The sequence below is a fragment of the Gymnodraco acuticeps genome, unplaced genomic scaffold (genome assembly GCF_902827175.1).
Source record: "Gymnodraco acuticeps unplaced genomic scaffold, fGymAcu1.1, whole genome shotgun sequence".
NCBI lineage: Eukaryota > Metazoa > Chordata > Actinopteri > Perciformes > Bathydraconidae > Gymnodraco > Gymnodraco acuticeps.
Window position 1 is genome coordinate 139,952 of NW_022989762.1, and position 17,930 is coordinate 157,881.

General features: G+C 42.7%; 1 protein-coding gene across 1 annotated transcript in view; it reads left to right on the forward strand.

The window, feature by feature from the left end:
- The window catches only part of LOC117545744, a 40,146-nt gene that overhangs the window by 12,080 nt on the left and 10,136 nt on the right, over positions 1-17,930 (forward strand). Inside the window, exons 4-5 of the mRNA XM_034215687.1 lie at positions 12,988-13,144; positions 13,848-14,375. Coding sequence (XP_034071578.1) covers positions 12,988-13,144; positions 13,848-14,375 — 685 coding nt within the window. The remainder of the gene's footprint in view (positions 1-12,987; positions 13,145-13,847; positions 14,376-17,930) is intronic.

A 17,930-nucleotide genomic window follows, 5' to 3' on the forward strand; every position in this document is an offset into this window, starting at 1 on the left:
GACAGAGGCCTACACTTGATTCAAATTTCATTACTGTGATCCGATTGATGTGCTCTGCAGGTTTACTATTGTTCGAAGTGACAGTGGGATTTAAAATGAGAGAAAATATGGGGATGTTTTTTTTCTTTTTTCGTAGTGTGTGGAATATGTGATGCTGGAAACATGTAAGTATTTCAGAGTTGTGTTGGGTAAATATGTAGCAATGGATGAAACAATTTTTAGAGTGAGTTTTTGTAATATCATTAGTAGACATTAATTATGTTGTTTAGATGGGATTTAACAACTAAGACAGATAGTATGATTAGAAAGAGACAGAGTGGAAAGGGTTGGATTTATTTAACATCAGTGTGCTAGACTTCTTATAGGTAAGGTGTCCCGAGACCTGGACTCCCCCTCTGAGTTAGAAAGGCTTCGATCCCGACCCTCCAAGCAGACAAAAGACCTAACCCAACAGGAGACTCCTCCTTCTCCATCGTACAGACAGAGAACCAGAGCTGAACCTACAACAACAACAAGACTACATCAAGACTGCAGCCAGAACTATCTCCACCTGTGGCATCCAGAACCAAACCAGCATGCTGACATACAGAGAGATACTCTCATCGGTCCCTCAAACAGGACATGAAGTTCCAAACTGCGCTGCGAGATTTGGCACAATAGACATGAGAGCAGAATCCGCCCTCCATAAAAACAGCAGAGAGACTGTAAAGGAGGAGTGCAACAACAGTGGCATGATGGGGCTGCAGATGTGACTGGGCCAATGGCTGCCTAAAAAAGTTACAGCGGATGGATTCAACAGCTGATGGACTGAAGAGAAGACAGAATCAGAGGAGTTGGCATGGTCGATTAGAAGTGAGGAGGCCGGGGTCACGGCTTGAGAAAAGCAGGGGAGGAGAAAAGGAGAACGGGAATGAGTGAGTTTACACATAAACACACTTATTCACGAAACGCACATTTAAATAACTTGAATTAACTTCATAAATACGTAAAGACAGAAAGATTTATTAATCAATTGGTAAATTAAAAATATCAGTAAAGAGGAAACTATTAAAGTAAAATGAGAATCATCCTAAAACACACTGACAGAGTAGAACCATATTCTTCAATATTTTCAATCTTTTAACAAATCATTCTTTAAGACATTTTTATTCACGTGTGAATAAAGTAGTGATCTCATTGGTTACAATATTGATCACCATTAAAAGGATAGTTTTAGGAACCACTCTATAGGACAAATCTTTATTTGTATTAATAGCTGGTGCCAAGCCACATATTAAATTCCAATCTAAAGTGTTGATTTCACCATTGTAGCATAGTTATTACCATAGGACTTCGGTTTTAAATCCTTGATAAAGGAGGGAGTAATTGTTGCATGTTCGGACACCCAAGGTTCCACACACTGCTAAAAGAGTTTAACATTGTTTTTTAAGTAGACCAGAATTAAAGATAAATGAGTATGAAATGCAGAGCGACACAGATCCTAGTAATGTTTTGACTCAACATAATAGTTATTGTACACCAGTTTCTGAAATAGATCATTAGACATTTTAATACTAATTAGGTGTAAATGGATTGCAGTAGAAGTAGTACTCGAAGGAAGTGAGTTTTGTACCAAGTTTCAGGAAAAGTGGGAGGCAGAAGTCCCAATGACAAGTGAGAATCATCTTGAAAATCATAGTTGAAATCGTGACGTATTTTTGTAGACAAAGGATACTGGCCTATGCTGAAATGTCAAAGTCTCTGCAGAGCACGACACATGGCCAAAAAAGACGGAGACCAACTGACCTTTGACCCTGACCGACAGTGTAACTTGACAAGGCACTGTGGATGACTGACTCTGGGGTGAAGCTGACCAAACTTGACATGACAACCAGACAGTGTGAGTGTGAATGAATGCCGGCATGTGATCAGTGTAACTGCATGATTCTAAAACAATAACCAACCAAGCATGTTTTTGGACTAACATATTATTTTGGAAACGAGAGGTTTCCTAAAAATTCCACAAAAAGGGGCAACCGCACATGTGATATTTTCCTCTCACATGAGTTGGCGGTTTGCAAATGTAAAACTAAAATCTGAAGATTCTGTTTCTTTTAGGCCTGAAGGACGGAGAGGAACACTTCTTTTCACTGAAATGTTTACTGTGGAAATAATGATAATGATGTCAAATTGTAAATAATGTTCGTTATGTCCCTAACCAATTACCTGACCGTTTTTGTTCCCCTCCCATTACAGGGTTTTGTTACACATGATTTAATGTGTAAAAGGGGGGAGTGAGTATAATGTATAAATCTCAACATGGCTGTAAAATTCACAATTTAAATTTTTCTTTTAAGGATTGACAGAAACCTTCCGCCCCAACCCAGATGTTCAAACTGAGCATTGAATGTAATTAACCTGCTCCATATCTGGGGATAAGATACTGTTTGATGAATGTTGAGATGTTTCTAAATATTGATTTGAATTATAACAGGTAACACAGATGCAGTGGCCAAGGGGCTACTGTGAGAAATAATAGAATACCGAAGAAGTTGACCTGTGATAATGAAACAATTTTGTAATATTTTAACAGACATTAGAGCAACTGAGGTTTGAAATGTAGAAAGAACATATTACAGTTAAAGCTAAAACATAGTAGTGTATTGAGACAGAATTTAATTTAGACAACATCATGTAACTAGCCTGGTAAAGAAGTAAAAGCCATAGACTTTATTGTTTAGGTCATTATGGGGATATACATTTCATCTAAAGTTATAATAGAAAGACATTTGATGACAGTTTGTTGGAATTCTGTATTCATTTTTTCAGCATAATAATATCTAAGCACTGACAGGTAGAAGCAGTATCACCAGGAAATCATTCACTTTGTTAGTATCGTGATTTTGGTTGTTTTTTAATCCATAACATTAGTGTGTTTCTTTACCAGAAACATTAGCAGTTCATATTATATTTAGATTTTAAATAGGATTTCATTTAAAAATAAACACGGATGCTTGTCAGAAATTCAGAGCTATTGAAATATGTTATTTAGTTTACCTAAAGATGTGGGGGTTCTTATTTAGTTGGCACAATCCAAGTATTAAGATTCTGAAGCTGCACTGGCAGATAGGAGGTCTACAATTAATTTAGAAAACCTGTTCACAGACGGCTGTTGTTTCAAGACACCCCACCAACAGGCTCCAAGTGGGTCAAAACAGCTGAGCGTAGGCTTGAGGGAGATGATTTTAGCACTCAGCTGCCCCCTCATGGTTCCTTCACTGCCATGGAAAGTGGTGTTCTGTCTCCATGAAGTTTTCAAGTACTCTAAATACCAGCTTCGGATGGATTTATACAATGTTTGGGGGACGGACACAGTAGAAAAGAATGACAGTGGGTATATTTCAAAATGCCTTGTCTAAGTTTATCTCTGGAGAAGGAGATAAAAAGGGGGATTTGTAGAGTTATATTTGTATTTATTCATGTTAGCAAACTATGGATAAGCTTAAAATGGGAATCATTTGGGTGAAACTGTGAGCTGGATTTGGGGCCTGTTGACATGTGTTTTTGAGGACAAAGGAAGATGGGGGAAGGTGAGAGCATGTCTTGATTTGCATTCAACTTATCTAGCTACAGTGGTTGGGGAAACCTAAGGTCGGAGGTGTCTGTGATATTTGGGCGGCCAATCAATGAGCTCCAAAGGGGAGGATCTGATAACTCCTCCCATTGTCAAAGAGTATAAACAGACACACACGCGGTGTTCAGCCTCTTTCCTCTGGCTGGCTCACGTGCAGGTAAATTCGGGATCCCAGGGATTAACTGTGTTGAATTTGTACTGTATTGATTGTATTGTATTGTCATATTACCATTAAAGTAGATATTGTTTACTTGGTAGCTCTGGATTCCTTCCTGTATTAACCAGCTTGATAGGGACGCGCGGAGATTTGAAAAGCGGACTAGATATCCCTTTTAATCTCTAACAACTCCAAACAACTTTTTGTAAGAAGGAAACTCCTAGTAATTATTGGGATTGTATGCCTGAGGTGGGAAAATGTGTTTTCTCAAAGGTTTAAGTAGTCCTCTACCAGATGTTATGATAAAAAATGCAATATTTTAAGGTAATTTCTTAAAAAATGCGAAGACCCAAAAGGCACCCGATTCAGAGAATCACCCGACTTTATTCTCGTATTATTACGACTTTATTCTCGAAATATCTCTGTTTTTTTTCCTTAGTGTGGCCCCGTCGTACTTTTAGGCCCCGTCCACATGGAGACGAAACCGATTTCGAACCGAAGTCGATTTAAAAAAAGTATTCCGTCCACTCAGAATCGGCTCAAGAAATGTGTCCGTCCAAACGAAACCGCTCGAAACCGCTGGAGACGCTGTGCACTGGCGGTTCTATGGGGTGGAAAAATGCCTTGCCTCCCTATTTGCCACCCTAAATGTAGGCAATTAATTTATTAATAATATTTTTTGAAATGTTGATTATAAATGTTAGTGAAATTTCTCCATAGTTTATGTAAACGTTTTACTCAATAGTTTAGAATTAACTTCCCCCCCTAAATAAAGAAAACAAATGGTTGCACCCACCATGGCAAAACCGTGTCAGGTTCGTCGTCTCGCTCATTGACGTCTACTAGCGCTGTTGCACCCTACTAGAAAAAGTCCACGGAGTCGGTCGGAGTGACAGTTGGCTGGGAGCATTTCCCTTCGACTAGTTTTGTTTTTATTAAGGACGAGAGCTTGAAACTAAATATTAATAAAACACTGCCGTTAGAATCTATAGCGTTTAACAGACGGTCGCTGTTTGGGACGTTACGTTACAAAATACTACACAGACAGCGCTAGCTGGGAGATCGATCACTTTATTTGCTAAACTATGCGGTACTATTAAATCAACATAAATTACACATCACAGCAATGAGGCCAGATAAATGAAACCAGGATACATTCTTTACCGTCAAACTGGATTTAAACACAGCTGCCTGTGTGCGTTTGATTTTTTTTCTTCATTTAATCGTTTATTTGGCAGGGACAGTGCACAGTGATGAACACTTAAAACATAACAAATGTGTCAAGCGTAACAGTGCCAGATTTAGCTTTGAGCTCATTTCCATCCGTAGTCCCTCACATAAAACATTTAAGAAGATTACATTTGACAAACATAGCAAAAACAAATTACATGTGCAGAAAGTGCAAAAGAGCAAGAGCAGCATACACAAGTATTTACCACATGGCAGTACAATATAGCAGCAACGACATATAAAGTGCAAGAGAAGATACAAGAGCTACCTAAAGTGCAAGAGGAGTTACCTCTGTGTTAAAGCGGTGATTGCACATCTGTTTGTTTCTCAATCATTCTTTGAGTTGACCTTTAAAGCAATTGAGAGTGGGACAATCCCGTATCTCAGTTGAGAGGCTATTTCACAATGAGCTGCCTTTAACGGAGAGGACATTTTGTCCAAAAGTGGTCCGTCTACGGTGCAGGACACCATTGCCGAGTCCAGGCGTCGTTTCACATTGCGCCGTCGAGCTCCCACTGTATGTTTTAATCCGCAACGAGATGGAATAACATCTGTACCTCGTCAAACGACCACGCCGTGTTTTTGTTGTTGCTGCCATTTCTTTATGGATTTGTTGACGGTAGCTCGTCTGTTTTAAAAATGGTGCTTATGCGACGCTTGGTGAGTGTCTCGCGCAACAATTGTGACGATTCTCTCTGACCAATCAGCAGTCGGGAGTGTTTACGTCACTAGTTTAGCATATTTTCAGCTCGGTTTCAGCTCAGTAGGAACCTCGATTTTGGAGGGCCAGAAAAAAAGTGAAAACGTACCCGTGAGCCGGTATACCCCTAGTGCAGGGGTCGGCAACAGGCGGACCGCGGTCCGGATCCGGACCCAGACCTCGACCTATACGGAAAATGAAAAACAGGTATAAAATACTATATGACAGTAACAAAAAAGTTGTTAACAATAACAAGAATAGAGTTTAAAAGGGGAGTGATTTGTAAAATATCCAAAAAGAAAAATATGCTTACAGTTCTGTTTCATATGGGTGTTGAGAGATGTATCCATAGATCTCTTAATGTTGCTCTCAAAGTGTACTAGATTGATGCTTTTAACTTCAATATTTAAAAAAAAATCTTTCCGGGGGAGCATGCCCCCGGACCCCCCTAGAGGAGGAGAGGTCCGCCCCCACTTAAATCATGTTCACATGGATAGGATACTAAATACATTTGCACACATCTTGTGTCCATATCTTTCTGTTGTGGTGGTCATGCCACACCGTGCACATGCATGCATGCGTGAGTCATGGTGAGATATCTGGATTAAGAAGTTGCTTTTTCTTTGCACAGCATGAAAGAAAGGCCAACTGAATGGGCTGTGATTTTAGTTTTTTTAAGCAGAGGTTGAGTTCAATAATTTGTACGGCCCTCGGAGGATGTTGTAAAAATTGAAAGGAAAAAGGTTCCCCACCCCTGCTGTAAACAATAATAAAAACCCTTGATTTTTAACTTAACATCTCTGTCTCCTATTGATCTGAGTATATTATAAAGAACAGTTAATTGAAGCATTATTAGCTCAGGGCTTTATCAGATGGTATATTACGCTGTTTTTTTCCTGCTTCGAATAGTGCTCTCTTTTTTCACCATACCTGTGTTTGCATCACTGAAACCAATGAGCACCTGCATGTGTGTGAGAATGGCCCTGACTCCATGTCAACCCAGATTTACAAACTCCTGGCAGGACAAGCTCCAGCTCAATTCTCACACTGAATTTAAAAAAAGTGAGTGAGGGACTGCAATATAAGAGGGAAAGAAAGAGAAACTTTAAAACTGTTCAATTGTTATGATGTAAAGACTGATATTGTTCTATAATCGGCTGAAACTGTTAAGTCATGATGTGAAACGGTTAACAAAGACAAAGGGAAACTCAAGCTGCTGCTACACTTTATTTTATTTATCTAAAATTAAGCACTTTTAAGATGCACATATTTTCAAAAGCTATTTTATGTATTGTCTCTATTTTATTTGTTAATGCAGCCCGAGAGGAACATTACACATATCCAAAGTATTTAAGTAATGTTAATTGACAATAAATATTGTTGTTTTTGAATTGTACTTTCTTTATTTGATTGGCAGTCAGTTGTTGATTACATGCAGACGTTGATAAAGCTGCAGGCTACTTCAATATATATCACACTAATTCATGAAGCAAGTTAGACATTTTGATGTTCCGGACCTTTGCATGGGGAGATTTTCTCTAACTGGACCTCGTTGAATTTTAGTTGAAGACCCCTGCCCTAGTGGAAAAGCAAAAAAAAGCGGGCCGGGCCAAACCAAACCGTATTAAGCCGTGCTACGTGCTGCAGTGGAAACGCGCCATAACTTACGAAACTCTGAAAGAGTCAGTAACAAAAACATGTCTGAATTAGGGCTGTCAATTTAACGCAAAAAAAAATTAACGCCACTAATTATTTTAACGCGATTAACGCATGTGTATTTTTTTTCCTCGGCCGCCCCGTAGTTTCAGAGCGCATCAAGTTTAAAATACCATCTACAAGCTGATGCTGACAGCCCCGCTCCTGCAGCCCGCTTGTGGCAGACCACACTTCCACGCTCACCGGCAGGCACCGACTGGCTATTGGGAGGACCGGGAGGGTGTGTGTATGTGTGGCCCGAGCGAGCGAGAGAGAGACCTTACGTGCATTGTTGTTGTTAGCATCTGGTGCTAGCTAGCTGCGCTAACGGATACAAGGAGCTGTTTAAATGAAAACATTTCGCCACAACTACGCCGAGCACTTGACTTTATGCAGGAAGCCAGACAGTGGGACATTGTACGAAAAGTCAGCACACTCAGCACGGATAGTGCGCAACATGATTGCAGCGTCCAGGCAGCTCCCGTTCGAGCATATGCCTTGAGTTGCACATAGCTCCAACGATCCATCACACACACACACACACACACACACACACACACACACACACACACACACACACACACACACACACACACACACACACACACACCATTTGTATTGTATTATTGAATGAGAGAGGTTCCAGGTTGAATTGAGGCGAATATTTGTAATGTTCAGAGGTTGTTGTGTTTAATATTCATGAGAATATTTGTCATTGTTCAAATGATAATAAACATTAGCATAAAGCATATTTGTCCACTCATATGTTGATTAATTAATCGCGATTAAATATTTTAATCGACTGACAGCCCTAGTCTGAATATGAGCTGATCACATTTTGGTCATTTTGTGATGTCACTTTGTTTTTTTGGGTTACACACCTTATCACCTGAATCTCCTCCTAGAGCACCATTGTGTTTTTTTTTTTTTAAACCAATCACTTCTCAGAGGGGCGTGGCCAGCAGCAGTACATTAGCATTTAAAGCTACAGACCCAGAATCAGCACTTTTGGAACAAGGCTGAAACAGAGGGGATTATGGGATGCTGCAATGATCGTTTGATGTTTCAGCCAATCAGAGACAGGTTCTGTATATATCTGAGACCTATGATATACTGATGAAAAAGAGTATAACGGGGACCTTTAATATTAAACAATTATTAAAGAGGCACAGACTAACATCATGTGTAGTAACTCATAAAGGCCACAAGCTGGCAGACCAGCTGCAATAAAACACCTTCACATTCTGGAGTGTGAGCTTTTGGAACAGGCAGCAACAGATTTTAGAGATAAACTCAGGACATATGAGACAGACTGGATGCAGAAGAGTTAGACATGATGCACTTTCACTTTTAGAAGTTTAGAATATGACATGTGTTTTTCTGATATTAAGAATGGGTACTTTGTTATTATTTGTGACTTCATAAAAAATCCTGAAGGAATACATTTAATCTGTATAATAAGGATTAGTTTAATATCATCATGTCTGGTTTCAGGGAGGAGTCGCTGTGGCTCGTGGTTGTTATGGAGGATTTTCGATCCTTGAATGTCGTCATTATTTTGGATAAACCATCAAATGTCAGTCCAGAATGTTACATGTACGGAAAAGTTAATTTAAGGTGAAGGACCATGTATTAAATGTGTTTACAGTTGAGTTGTACTTCTCCTGATCTACAATGATCATTAGCATGGATGGATTATTGATCGGATCTACCAGGCACATGCTCAAGGACCTTGATACCCCTTTCACACCAAGGCTTTTCCCGTTCTAGCTCCGTGCAAGAGCTTTTCTGGTTCAGAACCGGTTCTTCTGTTCAGCTCCCGCTCTGTTCACACCGCCCAGAGCCCGACTGGTGCTGCTGCTGCTGCGTCATGATGTCACCGTTTACGCCGCTGATTTTCTCCCCAACGGCGCTAACTACAACAACAATGGGGGACTGCGTCGGGTCGATGATTGTGTTGCTTTTAATCATACGAAGCAAGATTAAATTAAATAACTACTTCTCCAACCTTATACTTTTCTCCAGAGTGCCGTGGTTAATTGTTTATTAATGTGTTTCAGCGGCGTTTACCGACTGCTGCAGTACTGCTCTTCCACAGGAGTGTATTCTCTCGTTAACTCACACGGCAGCGGCTGCTGTAAAGTATTCACTGGCCGACTGTCACACAAGCAGCTGATACATATCCCCAATTCCCCATAAGTGAATGTGTGTCAGTCTGAATTGACGCTGTTTGGCATCACAACGCTGTTATGAAAGTTTCTCTGGTATAAAATGGGTGATGTTAGCATAGCAACCGAAGCTAAACTGACTATAACTTCACTACTTGTTGTTGCTATCCTATTGTGGCATAAGCCGTTTTCCGGCGTATTTTTCATTATGATTCTACTTGTGATAGTCGGACATGACAACCTGTGCAGCCCATGTATTGATTCCATCCGATAGCTGCTATAATACAAAACAAAACGTCTGCCTGCTCTCCACAATGATCAATAACAACGAACGGATGGTCAAAGTAAGGTACACACAGAGGTTGCGCTAGACTTTTTCGCTGCCCGTCACCGGAGCCTCGCTGCGGGGAAACTTTGGCGCTGTTCCGAGTTTGTTCTAATCTGTCAAAATGACGGACTGCTTTCAGATTTGTCCGTCATTGTTAAAAAAAATCCGTCATAGACGGAAAATATTCGGTTAATGCGACCTCTGGGTACACATAAACAGAATCAAAAGAAGCCTGGTTAGTGTTGCCTGACTTTATGTGTGTGGTTGTGTTCTAGTCACTTTGCTCAGCACTACTGCTTGTTACAACTTTTATTTGCCGTACTCGCCTTTAACTGCTCAGGTTAATCTTGCCCCCCTCCGACGTAAGCGTGACGTATGCGGTGCTTTCTTTCTAGATGGACAACTTTTTAGTGCTCGAAACGAACCGGATTCCGTAGCTTAGAGGCGGTCCGCTGCGGTGTGAACAGGAAAAACCGGTGCTTTTCAAGCTCCAGCTCCGAACCGGCCCTGGAACCGCGTTGGTGTGAAAGGGGTAAAAGTGGCAAGGGCCCCTGTTACACTTCGAAATGTCCCTCAAAGAGACACCTACACCCAGGAAGAGACTCAAAGTCAGCCCAAAGAAACACAGATAGCCTACAAGAGGGGAAAAGCACCAGAATATAAACACAAAATACAAAGGGTCAACGACAAAGAGGGGGAAAAAGATCACAAAGGGACACAAAGTAACACAAAACCACCAAAACAAGACACACAAAAAGTCTGTGTTCTTGTTCCAACTGCAGCCCGTGGCCATCCCTCAGTGAAAATAAAGGAAAGATGGGGGGTATTTCTCTTGTCCGTGTCCAGGGGCCCATTCTCTGATAATCTGCTCCTGATGTCTAGGACAATTTGTCAATATTACCTGCACAGAATCTTTTTTGCAAGTCTAAGGAATCTCTCACGACCTTATTTGTTACAGTAGAAATCTTCAGAGGTGTGCAGATTCTTGTTTTTCTGTGAGTCCAGATCTGTGTGCCATCAGATCAGTGTGAGCCTCAAAGTTCAGTCTGTGGATTGTCTCGGACAACCGGACTGTAATTTAGGTGTCCTGTCAAACAGACGCCTGGAAAACTGCAGCACACACACTGGAAATGTAGAGGGGGAGGAGGAGAAAACTGTGACCGCCAACAAAAAGAGAGGGTAATGTAAAAGAGCTGGGAAAAGGGTTTAAATAAGGTAAAGTGAAGTATGTGTGAAAAGAGAAGAAAAGAAAAGGAAAAGAGAGTCTGGAGATGTGGTCGGAGTTTTCCATGCTCTCATAAGCACTGGAATTAGGAATCAATTACAGGGGAATTCCCACAGCCGGACCACAATCCCTCCGGAGCGAGAGAAGGAAACCCTCCTGTGTGGAGATCCAGTTGTTACAGTAGAACTGTATTAAAGATCACATCCTCATCTTTGAAATCATTTCAAGAGGCTGGAGTATTATTATCTCAAACAGAGACGTGCACAGACATTTGGAGGGGCTATTGCTCTAAACTGGAAAAAGGGCCTCCCCCCTTGTTTTTAATGTAAAAGGTTCATGATATAAAATGGGGTGGCTGTGGCTCAGCGGGTAGTGTGCTGGACTTCAAATCTGGGGATAGGAAGTTCAAGTCTGCTGTAGGTCTCCCTTGAAAAAGAGATCGTTGATCTCAATGGGATTTTCACCTGGTTAAATAAAGGCTACAATACAATACAAAAGTCCCACTGCAGTCAGCATGTCGTTGTTTCCCTGGTGACACTTCAGCCCAAATTGCTCCTGTGGGGATTGTCCACAGTACTGAATGTATGTAAGTCACTTTGGATAAAAGTGTCAACAAATGACATGTAATGTAATGTAATAAAAGCACAACAATGTCATTGCAAGTGACACTCAGTTGACTTTCATGTCTGTTAGGGAAATAATTATCCTAGACTCCTAGATATGACGTACAGGACCAACCCTGACATCTGTTTATCTCCTTTAAGGACATAGGCTGCTTCAGCCATAATGTTATTGTTCCCATTCTGTGACCGGTCAACACTAGGTCACAGATGGTCTGTTGTTGTGGGTGCACTGGGACACTTCCTTCTTTGTTGTTTGTGGACTCCAAGGTATGACATCTTCGAGGCCATAAATGACGAACGCAAGTGACTAACGGAGCCTACACACGGCGGCGTGCGTTGCCGCTTCAACGCTTCTGCCCATTCACTTTGAATGGGGTGACGTCACGATTCGCCAAACTGCATTGTGGGAGCAAAGCGTAGCTTCTCTCGCGGTGCTCGCTGCAAAAGTAGAGCAATGTTCTACTTTTGCCGCCTCGACGGAGGCGTCAGCCAATCAAATCCTGCGTATGCAAATCTGACATTACAAGCGCTAGCCAATCAAACCGCGTGTATGTTGGGAGAGCCAGGCCGCAGTTATTTCCCATATGTAAAAAAATGGAGGAGAAAAAGATCGTGGCGGTACTATATGACCAGTCCCTCTTTACATACATGGATACAAACCAGAGGAGCCAGGCATGGGGGGAGGTGGCAGAGACAGTGGGTGACACTGGTAGGTTTTCGCCTTTTTGGGGAGTTTATATCCAGTGTACTTCGTTTGAATGGACAGCTAGCAAGCATAGACAGTATATTTAGCCAGCATGGATGTAGCATGAATGCTTTGCTTTGTATGTCCGGGGCGGGACATTCATGTGATTGGTTGTTGGTCGCGTTGTTCGTAAAAAATCCCCAAGCTTCAGACACGCCCACCGCCAAGCGGTAACGCACGCCGCCGTGTGTAGGGGCCGTAACGGCCCGTTTACACTACAGGCGTCGAAAAAGCTTGAAGCTGGGCGTGTCTGAGGCTTGGCGATTTCTCGCGCCCAAGGCGACCAACAACCAATCAGGAATCTCCCGCCCGCCCCCAGCATACAAAGCAAAAAAAAGCCCGGTTCTTCTACACTATTGCCAAAATGGATGCCGGTTTTGTAGCAACGGTAGCGTTGGTTTATGCAATGTCTCGCAGGAGGCCACGTATAGTGCGTCGCTGTTGGGTACATACAATACTCAGAAAACGTCTGCAACGGGGGGAATACCACGTTCTTGTCCAAGAGCTCCACCTGGATGGTGTACTGTTTCAGCAGTACTTCAGGATGAGCAAAGACGCGTTCGACGAGTTGCTCGGAAAAGTCGGTCCACTGATTGCAAAGGCAGACACCCGTATGCGTTTGTCAATCGGACCCGCCGAGCGACTCGCCATCTGCCTACGGTACGTTTGTGTATTTCTACTTCTTTAATATGACTCTGTATATAAAGGGAGAGAATGCATGCAATGGATGAATGAAGTCTGTGATGTAGTTCAGATGAATGACATTAATTAAGATAGCTAGGTAAACGCAGTATTGCTCTCGTGTGTGTGTGTGTGTGTGTGTGTGTGTGTGTGTGTGTGTGTGTGTCTGTGGTGTGTGTGTGTGTCTGTGATGTGTGTGTCTGTGGTGTGTGTGGCTGTGGTGTGTGTGTGTCTGTGATGTGTGTGTCTGCCTGTGGTGTATGTGTGTGTCTGTGGTGTGTGTGTGTCTGTGGTGTGTGTCTGTGGTATGTTGGTGTGTCTGTGGTGTGTGTGTCTGTGGTGTGTGTGTGTCTGTGATGTGTGTGTCTGTGGTATGTTGGTGTGTGTGTGTCTGTGGTCTGTGATGTGTGTGTCTGTGATGTGTGTGTCTGTGTGATGTGTGTGTCTGTGGTGTGTGTGTGTCTGTGATGTGTGTGTCTGTGGTGTTTGTGTCTGCCTGTGGTGTATGTGTGTGTCTGTGATGTGTGTGCCTGTGGTGTGTGTGTGTCTGTGATGTGTGTGTGTCTGTGATGTGTGTGCCTGTGGTGTGTGTGTGTGTCTGTGATGTGTGTCTATGGTGTGTGTGTCTGCGTGGCGTATAACTTTTTTTTTTTTTAAATCTTGTATATTACTTTTTTCTCAGGTACCTGGCAACCGGTGACTCGTACAGGACCATAGCATTCAGCTATCGGGTCGGGCATGCAACAGTGGCTGTCATCGTCAAGGAGGTTGCGGGTGCCATCTGGACCGCGCTGGTCGAGGAGACCATGCCGGTACCACAGACGGAGGACTGGAGAGCCATTGCTGCTGGGTTCCAGGAGCGCTGGAACTTTCCAAATTGCGTTGGTGCCATTGATGGGAAGCACGTGGTGATCCAGGCTCCGGCCTGGCTACTGGCTGTCGTGGATGCCCAGTACCTCTTCAGGGTAGTGGATGTCGGAGGTTTTGGAAGGAGCAGCGACGGTGGGAGCCTGAGGAATTCCGCTTTTGGAGAGGGCCTCCGAGATGGCAGTCTGCAGCTACCACCTGACACCGTCATCCCAGGAGCAGAGCGGCTGGGCCTTCTTCCCCATGTGTTTGTTGGAGATGAGGCTGTTCCGCTGCTGGACAACCTGCTGCGTCCGTTCACGCGTGAAAGGAGGCTGTTCAACTACCGCCTCAGCCGGGCCAGGTTGGTGGTTGAATGTGCGTTTGGCATCCTCTCATCTCAGTGGAGAATGTTCCGGCGTGTCATCACCACCAGCCCGGAGGTAACAGAGTTGTGTGTGAAGGCCACCTGTGTGTTGCACAACTTCCTCCGCAGGAAGACAATATCAATCAATCAATCAATGTTTATTTATATAGCCCAATATCACAAATGTTACATTTGTCTCAGTGGACTTTACAGTTTGTACAAAATATCAGTATGACAATACGACACCCTCTGTCCTTAGACCCTCACATCGTACAAGGAAAAACTTCCGGAGAAAACCCACAGTTTAAAGGGAAAAATGGGAGAAACCTCAGGGAGAGCAACAGAGGAGGGATCCCTCTCCCAGGACGGACAGATGTGCAATAGATGCCGTGTGTAAATTGAAAAGATAATACATTTGCAACATAGGTAGTCCAAATGTTTGGAAATGCATGTGTGTATAATAGGAAGATGAATCCACGAGGATATCCATCCAGGACCTATGATCCAGGACCACAGCCACGACTCAAGATCCAGGGCTCGCGATCCAGGACAGAGGAGCGCAGGATCATCCATGACTCCGGATCCCGGCGTATATAGACACCAAAAAGAAAGACATTTGGGGAAGCTGGGTTAATCGGAACATGAGAGTACACAGGTATAGACAGAGAGAAGGAAGAAGTAAGATGTCCCCCGACAAACTAAGCCTATTCAGCAAAACTAGGGGCTGGATCTAATCAGCCCTAACTATAAGCTTTATCAAAAAGGAAGGTCTTAAGCGCACTCTTAAAAACGGATAGGGTGTCTGCCGCCCGAACACAAACTGGAAGCTGATTCCACAAATGTGGAGCTTGATAAGAAAAGGCTCTGGCTCCCATTGTACTTTTAGAGACTCTAGGAACAACCAACAACCCTGCATTCTTGGAACGCAATGCCCTAGTAGGACAGTAGGGTATAATGAGTTCTTTAAGGTAAGATGGCGCCTGCCCATTAAGGGCTTTGTAGGCGAGAAGAAGAATTTTAAATTCTATCCTGTGTTCTATAGGGAGCCAGTGTAAGGCAGCCAGAACAGGAGTAATGTGGTCCCTTTTCCTAACTCTGGTTAGTACACGAGCTGCAGCATTTTGAATCAGCTGAAGCGACTTGACTGACTTCTTGGTACACCCTGATAATAAAGAGTTACAACAATAGGAAGGTCATCACGCACACCTGTCGTCCCTGTCGTCGCAGAGTCGAGTGATGAAGCTCCAACCCTGCGCGATGCACCTATGATGGGCTCAAACAACGCCACACGCCGATCCATCCAACTGCGGGAGACCCTCTGCTCCTATTTGAATGAGGAGGGTGTAGTGTCATGGCAGCATAAAGTGGTGTAGGGTCACCATGGCTCCTCCAAACCAAAAGCTCTTTTAAGAGCTACCCATTTTCTTTAAAGAGCAAATATTCCAAATGAGCCATTTTAAAATCAAACATTCCTAATAAACATGTTTCTTATATTGATATTATTATATTATGATATGACTAACAACCTTTTTCTTTCAGCCCTGTTTTTACTGATAAACCACTCATAATTTCAATAGGTTTTCACATGACCAATTACAGAAGAAAGCACATTATATATACCGACATACATGAAGCTTCTGGTATGTTGCAACTGACAAACCACATGAACAAGTGAAGACACAGTATAGCCATAGCATACTTGAAATAATGTTTTATTTGGTGAATTTGAGTGAAGTGTGTGTGATGAGTGTACATTTTTTTAATGTGGATCAGTATGTGTGAAAAAATTATTAAATTGTCCTGCTGGTCCACGTAAAAAATTAGCTGGTGTACCCCGAGGCGGACTCTTGCCCTCTGTGCCCTTGTCATCTGCCTCATGGTGGGCAAGAGGCTCTTGAAAAATTGCAAGTCCTCGTCCTCCTCCACCACTGGTGGGGTTGGCTGGGCAATTGCTGGGTAATTGCTGACAGCAGACAGCAGACTTCGTTCAACGGGGACATCTCCCTCCCCCTACCCCGTGTTTTGCCCCGGACCTCAGCATTCTCCTCCTGGCTGACTGCTGCTGGTTGACTGGCGGACTGGCTGGTGGACTGGCTGGCTGACTCACTGTCTACCTGGCTCTCTTCCTCTGCCACCAGGGTGGATGGAGGCAGGGTCTGCCGGGGGACATTGCTGGACGTCTCACGGTCTATGATGAATGGGGTTAAAAACCCCATCACTGCCATGAAACGCCAGGGCTTGTACCCCCCTGCAGACCCTGCCCCGCTTCTTTTGGCCTCCTTCTCCATATTATTTTCCTTGCGGAACCTGTCCCTCAGACTCTTCCATCTCTTCTTGCAGACATTATCTAATAAAATGAAATGAAATAATAAAGTTAATAAATAATAAAGTGAATTTCTTGAATTTACTAAATTATTCTTCCATTAATGAATGCTATTTTTATGCTACATTCCATGCTGGCTAAATATACTGTCTATGCTTGATAGCTGTGAATCAAATCAAGTTTGATTTATATAGCACATTTATAAACGATTTTTGGTCGAGCCAAAGTGCTGTACATATAATACAATTACCCTACAGTAGAGACACTTTACAGCAAATACAACAGCACAGATTGTTCAGAATATCAGTATGAGAAAAACGACACCCTCTGCATGTATTATATGTTATATATTATGCTTATACTTATATTATATATAATATTTTTTTATTAATATATATTATATGTTATGCTACATTACTAGCTGGCTAAATATACTGTCTATGCTTGATAGCTGTGCATGTATTATATGTTATGTTATATATTATGCTTATACTTATTATAATGTTTTTTTATTATTATATTCATATATATTATATGTTATTATGCTACATTACTAGCTGTCCATTCAATGCTAAAACGAAGTAAACTGGATATAAACTCCCCAAACAGTTGAAAACCTACCAGTTTCACCAACTGTCTCTGCCACCTCCCGCCATGCCTGGTTCCTCCGGTTTAGGTCCCGGTAGGTGAACAGAGTACAGTCATACAGGACTGGGACATTTGCCACGGCAATGATTAATTTGTCCTCCATTTTATGACATATGGAAAATAGTCAAGACCTGCGGGATCAGCATACACGCGGTTTGATTGGCTAGCGCTTGTACTGGCGGGAATTGCAAAAACGGGATTTGCTAGCTGACGCCAGCTTCGAGCAAGCATCGAGCCTCAAAAGTTGAACATTGTTCAACTTTTGACGCTTGCAACGCCTTGCCAAGCTACCCACAATGCAGTTCGGCGAAGTTTGAAAATATCCTACGTCACCCCATTCAAATGAATGGGCGAAGCGTTGAAAGCATTTTTTGACGCCTGTAGTGTAGACGGGCCGTCAGTGTGCCCAACTGGTTAAACTATCTTATCAAAATATGTTGATTACTCTCTGTGAAACCAGTTGAATGGGCTAACGAGAGAGAGGCGCTCCAGAATTGACGTGGCAATCCACCCGTGCAGTCAGACCGTGACTGCTGTGACTTGTGATGTGAATCTCTCCGGCCGTAACTCCAAATAAACCT